At 37.6% G+C, this 6614-nt stretch overlaps 1 protein-coding gene across 1 annotated transcript; it reads left to right on the top strand.

Moving 5' to 3' along the window:
- The first annotated feature begins 82 nt into the window (after positions 1–82).
- On the top strand, positions 83–6439 carry LOC148333560 (transmembrane protease serine 2-like). Its single transcript, XM_088301181.1, has 13 exons — positions 83–176; positions 955–1072; positions 1808–1900; positions 1998–2114; positions 2789–2918; positions 3003–3113; positions 3190–3233; positions 3333–3495; positions 3569–3741; positions 4157–4246; positions 5269–5405; positions 6184–6336; positions 6422–6439. Exons 1-13 carry the CDS (start codon positions 162–164, stop codon positions 6437–6439), a joined length of 1362 nt encoding a protein of 453 aa, XP_088157307.1. The 5' UTR covers positions 83–161.
- The last annotated feature ends 175 nt before the right edge of the window (positions 6440–6614 follow it).

Here is a 6614-nt window from a genome sequence, read left to right as displayed (position 1 = left end):
ACTTTTTTTTAGAAGTAGCCGCTGGTCAAAAATAACCCTTATTTCATCTTTGAATTGGATGGCTATGGTTAGTTTTAAACTGATTTGAATTCGGAACATTTATGCCATCTTGACCGAAAAATATTCTTGAGAGGACGGACGCATTGTTAAGGAAGATAGAAATGAGCACCAATCCGGTAAGTTATTAAAAATGATTTAAATAGTGACTTGCATATAATTATATCAAAGAAATACTCTTTATGCTGTTTGGACGCTTAACGTGTCTAACGCCCTCCTTTTGTCCTCTCTCTGTTCAGTTATCTGCCATTTAATACTTAGAAATTGTGAATCAATTCTGTGTTACACCTGATCGCTTCAGTCTTCAAAAGAAAAAAAGTTCATCTTTAAATGGATCTGATAGGCTAAGTTAATTTGAATTTTATAATTTCATTATGCTTTACAAACCAATTCAATGAAACTTATATTTGAAATATTTGTCTAATACTCTATTTTGCTAATATTTTAGTAACCGTAAATCAAGTGGCATATTTAGCGATCAATGAATACAAACAAAAATTTTTATTTTTTAATAGAGTAATCGAGGTAATAAAAAAATAATTAATTCTACAGGATAATTTAAGTATTTGGTGGGCCAATCTAAAGAATGCTGAGGGGGGTGTGTGTGACCCTGGGGAACGTGCTTTTTTTTCCCGCCGTACTACAATAAAGTGCAATTGCACATCCATTCCAGTAGTCGGCAGTGGCGCTCTTATTGCCCATTGTGCGCAGTGATATTAACCCTACGGTGTAGGTTTGTTTTGCAACGAAATCGGCGAAGAGTGGGTGGTGGGGTGGGGGCGCAAATTTTTTTCTTCTTGCTGGGGGGGGTTACAGAAAATAATTGAAAAGCTGTGCGTTGAACCAAATAGATGAGGAAGGAGCCACGTGTCTGAACTTTTACTCTGAACGCTACAGTGGGTGGCTATTGACAGGATGCATCCTTCTAGCCGGTCAGAAGTGAAGCCTCAGTATGTTCATCATTTGGCCCCAAAGTCGCTGCCTGAAATCACCTTCACGACTACGCAACAAAAAGGTACCCGACTTTATTTTATTTTTATTTTATTGCTGGCGACTACTCTTCAGTGGTATAGAACGATAAAAGAGATTCATTATTTGAATTAAATATTTTTTTGTGCCTGCATCGCAATCACTGCTCTAGGTCAGTGAGTAGCACCTTAAAAATAATAAGTTCTCCAAGTAATACAAATACCGTAGTTTAGTCGGTCTATGCATTCACCATAAACCAAAATAGACGTTCTATTGATGTACCACATTTTATTTGATATAATAAACCAAACTTGTTGAGTAAAAAGAAAAGGTTCACATTTTAACAGGTACATTGAAGATATATAAAAATATTGAGAAATTGAATTTCTAAACAAAAGTAAATCATTTAAAATAAGCACTATCTACATAAAGTGCATTTAAAATGTCAACTTATTGAAGAAAAAGATGTCGATTACAATTGTTTTTAACACACACTCATTAGCTTAAGAAAGTGAGCACACATTTGTTTTCTGTTATGAACAAACAAAAAATAACTCAATAGAAGCCACAAAAACACATTTTAAAGAGGACAAATATATATTTTTTTAAATAATTAACAGTTGCACAGTGTGCACACCATCTCTTTGATGATGTGCTCTTAAAACTGTAGATTGATTGTGATATTTCTCTTGTGCTCAGCTCCTTCCAGGTCACCCTATATGGAAAATTCCAAGTCTTAATTTGTGTTTGAAATAATCATACCGCATTTGCTTTGTGAGAGATTTCCAACAGAGGTGTGTCAAGTGTAGTGTGGTTGGTGTGATCTGCTTGCTGCTCCTCTTGTTGCTGGCGGGCATCCTTCTGGCCTATTACTGTAAGTACACTACGCACTTGTGAGCTCCTCCTCCTCAGTGGATTAAACACTTGTCTGATGACTTCAAGTCCCTCCTTTGTCATTTTTTCTTTGGCAGATTCCTCCGCCTGTGTGCATGGAATAGCATGCGGTGGTAATACAGGTTGTGTGTGGGAGTCCCAGTGGTGTGATGGGGTGGAGAACTGCCCCGCGGGCCAAGATGAAGCTCATTGTGGTAAATTTAGAAATTGAATCAAGGTTAAATGGGGGCAAGGGCGGAGTCAGAAAATTTTCAGTGGGATGGCAAGGGTGCCACATTACCTCAGCTGTGTGTGCGGCAGTCATTCTTTATGATAAACAATGACTTCTCGGCCATGTTGTTTGCTTGAAAGTGATGATTTTGATTGATGGTGACTGTTAGAATTGAATGCTCTTTAACTTTTTTACTTAAAATTTTTTTTTTTTTTACATACGGTAATTTTCTAAAGAGCCTCTAAAGTGACATGGGGGAAAAAAAGAAATGTTTCTTGTCATAACCAGAAACTTTCTTGAAAAAAATAAAATAAAATAAATAAATAAATAAATGTTTCTTGTCCTAAACAAAAACCTTCTTGGAAAAAAAAGATTATTTTCTCATCCTAACCAGAAACTTTCTTTGAAAAAAAGAAAGAAACGTTTCCTGTCCTAACCAGACACCCTTTTGAAAAAAAAAAGAAAGAAATGCTTCTTGTCCTAACCAGAAACTTTCTTGTCAAGAAAGTCCTAACCAGAAAGTTTCTGGTTAGGACGAGAAATATATTTCTTTTCGGTCGTTTTCATTCAAACCAATTATATACACATTTTAAAAATATGCCCTTAATATAAATAGGTTGAATCCCAAACTGCTTTTTTCTTTCTTCCTCTGTTCAGTGAGGCTTCATGGCCCGAATTTCCTGCTTCAGATCTTCTCAACTCAGACCAAACAATGGATGACTGTTTGTTCTCACGGCTGGACAGCCCACCTGGGCCAAGCAAGCTGCCGGGACATTGGATACAGCGGGTAAGAAGACGTGGAGCGTGTCACGTTCCACTCTCCAAGGATGTGTTTAAATCATGTTGTGTTTCCTCTTATTTGCTTTAACAGGCACACAAGTATTACATCAGGCCTACACCAGGCACACTCTAACGATGCGTTCTTGATGGTGAAATCGAACCCAGACCCTCATGTACCCATAGTGCAACAGCTTACTCTTAGGTTGGGAGAACGCTAAACTTAAACACCGAAAAAAAAACCTAAATGCATCGCAACTTGTTTTCTTTACCTTCTGCAGCAATTTCTGCCCAAACAACACTGTGGTGACACTACGATGTACAGGTACAGCGTGTCGTATTCAAACTAACGACGACAAGCAGTATAAATTATACATCTCAATGATTTCTTTATTGTTTCTCAGCTGCTTCTTCCTCTCTTCAGATTGTACAGGAGTAGTAAACTCCAGCAGGGCCTCTCGGGGCCAGCAGGCCTCCCTCGGAGCGTGGCCATGGCAGGTGAGCCTGCGCCTTGCAGGCTCCCACCGTTGTGGAGGTGCTATCATTTCCCCCTACTGGATTGTCACAGCGGCCCATTGTGCGATGATGTGAGTCCTTGTAGTGTAGTTGGCGTCTATTGTATCTTTCAATCTGTTCCTCTGTGTTGTGTCTACTTTCTAGGACGCCCAGACCTGGAGACTGGTCAGTGTATGCAGGGATTGTGGAACCTTTGGGAATTCTCTTCAACCCCGCTCACGCTGTGAGCCGTGTCATTGCCCATGAAGGCTTCGACAGATTTAATTACAGAAATGACATCGCTCTGATGAGGCTCAGCAAAGCGCTGCATTTCACAGGTATGAGGCCGCAAAGCTCATCTTGGGTTCTTTTAGACATACTATCCACCAGGCCACCTGAGTGTAATTTACCAATAAATTCAGCAAAGAAAAACACGACAACTACAGTACAACGCTTAATGTGGGCTAGGGCTGAATAATTTTGAAAAATAATCAAATAGCAATTTTTTCCTCAGTATTGGGAATGCAATTTAATACGTGATTTAAGGTCCACTTCCCATGTATTATTTACCAAACACAAGCCATAAATTAATCTGTTAAAGGCTAACGGTTACATAAAGGCAAATCAAACATGAATTCATATGAAAGACGGTTTATTGATCGACTTCAATTGGAGTCTTTTCTTTTTTCAAAAATTCGATTGAATTTTCTAAATGATGTATTTTTAATACACCGTATGAATTTGCCTTGATAGCCTCCAGGAACGTTGGTCCCGTGTGCCTCCCAAATGTTGGTCTAAACATCTCGCTCCCACTAAACGGCTGGACAACAGGATATGGTGGAGGTGAGGAATTACACAAGTTGCTTTTTTTTTGCTTAGTCAGTCAGAGTGCTTGTTGCCATCCATGTTTACTGTCTTAAAGGACAAATGTATGCATGTGTTTTTTTGTCAGGATTCCAAAGAGTTAACATGACTATTCAAAATAAAGAGAAAATTACAGAACACTTGACATCCATTTGTGGACTTTGGTTGAAATCACTCAGTTGTGGCGGTTGTAATTGAGTCACATGCAGATGGAGATTTGGACTTTAATTTTCATGATGACTGAGGGTGGCGCTTGGGCCCTCCGACGAAGCTGGCAAACCAAGCGACTTTGTTGCTTTGTTTAGCGACTTTTACAATCTCACGGTCAGATATTTTCAAAAAGGCAATAAGCAACTGGTGAAAGTTTAAAAATATAATAGAAAATAATAAAAACATATCATCTTTAACTTTTACTGGCTATACTGAAATAAATGTAGTTGAAGACTTCTCAGATAATACTATGCTGATGACATTTGTGTTTAATTTCTATGGATGTTCCATTTTAACCTAAGTATCACTTTCAGGTACTCTGTATAAGACTGTCTAGCAACTTTAGATGACACTATCTGTTCAACATTGGGCTGAAAGTACACTGACTTGCGATTTATTCAGCCCCTTTATATAAACCAACAGTGCCACCTACAGGTCCTAAAGCATATTTTCCCATTCAACTAACTTTAACCATATCCCTTCACTCATGTGTAGAGTAATTTGGGGGTGTTTTTGTGAATCAGGCGAACTGACACAGAATTCTGAAATGTTCTCTCAGGTACATTGTCAGAAATAGGCAGCTCATAAATCGACATTTGTTTTGTAATTCCCCTCATAATGGGGGCGCATGCACTCCAGAAACCCAACTATGTGGATATTTGCAATTAAAAAGTCAATTCTACATAATACTGTAGTTCCCCTTCAATGTAATCAATGAGACAGAACTTTTGAATAGCATAACTCGAGATGGTAAATGAAATTGACATACTTACATATCTGTTGTGCCTCAGACTCTCCATACCTGGTGGAGGCTCAGGTGTCCCTCATGGATGTCGCGGGATGCAACGGTTCCACGGCTTACAATGGACTCATATCGAAGGAAATGCTGTGTGCCAAAGCGGTGCAGACTGGATCGGACGCATGCAAAGTGAGGGCTGCAATATATGCAGTTCCAGTTGATATACCACAACACTGGTGGTTCTTTTAACTTGATGGTTGTGATGCACAGATCAAAACTGAAATGTCGCTCTCTCAGATCTCTGCAGTCTAAAATCGAAATAAAAAGATCTATTCTTTCGATCCTTCATTTATTTGAGGTCAAACACAGTATATCATTAACAGGAAAAAATGTAGAGTACATTTTACTCTAAAAATACAATATTCTGTCCTAGTCTAAGCAGATTAAAATTTGAGAGTCAAATATTTAGTATATTTTACACAGAAAAAAAAATTGAAACAATATTCATTTGAATACAGAATCAAGTTTGTTTTTTCACTTAAAGCATGTCTTTGGAGGGTTTTTGACAGCTATGGTGAACTTAATGAAAAGAAATGTTACCACAAAAATAGGGTTTACTGTAATCACATTTTATCCATAAAATATATTCACAGGCCTTAACTCTTAAAATGTACCGTCAGTATTGACATACTGCATGACCTTTTATTTACTATAGTGTTATTATATTTAGAACCAACATTCTGTTTTTGTTATTGTGGCATTTTTTAAATGAAATATTTACTGACCGTTTCAAATAGAGCAGTTATTTTGGATTGGTATTGATGGTAATGTCATCAGAATTCAGAAAAATAACTCCAATGTTTCATTACAACAAATACATAAGAACGCAAAGAATTAAAACAAAACAAACAATTGATGTTACGTAAGCATGAGATAATGAGGATTTTGACAGCGTTTTGTTTTTCAGACTGACAGCGGTGGGCCTCTGGTGACGCAGAGAGATGGCTTATGGTGGCTTGTTGGGGACAACATTTGGCCAGAAAGTTGCACTGACCACAACAAACCAGGTGTTTATAGCAACGTCACCTATTTCTTGGACTGGATATACCATCAGATGAAGGTAACTGTGTGGAGATCGGTTTGCACAATGATGCAAATAATTTTTGTTTTGATTTCATGATCACATTAATTCTTTGTATTTGCAGAAAAATCAAGATGACTGAAGACATAGCCACTAATCACAAACATTGATTACAATTGGTTTAAATGTGTGTTTTTTTTTTTAGTATCATTGCTAACGTAATTTATTTCTGTCGTACTTCATTTTTGTATTTGTTTTTAATCTAATTAATTTGATGGTTATCCCTATGTTCTTTGGACTACAATTTATCATAGCGG

Source organism: Idiotropiscis lumnitzeri, chromosome 7 (genome assembly GCF_059441095.1).
Source record: "Idiotropiscis lumnitzeri isolate Australia: NSW breed Sydney's pygmy pipehorse chromosome 7, RoL_Ilum_1.0, whole genome shotgun sequence".
Lineage (NCBI taxonomy): Eukaryota > Metazoa > Chordata > Actinopteri > Syngnathiformes > Syngnathidae > Idiotropiscis > Idiotropiscis lumnitzeri.
Note: the sequence above shows the minus strand (reverse complement) of the source record. Positions and strands in the feature narration are given on the sequence as shown.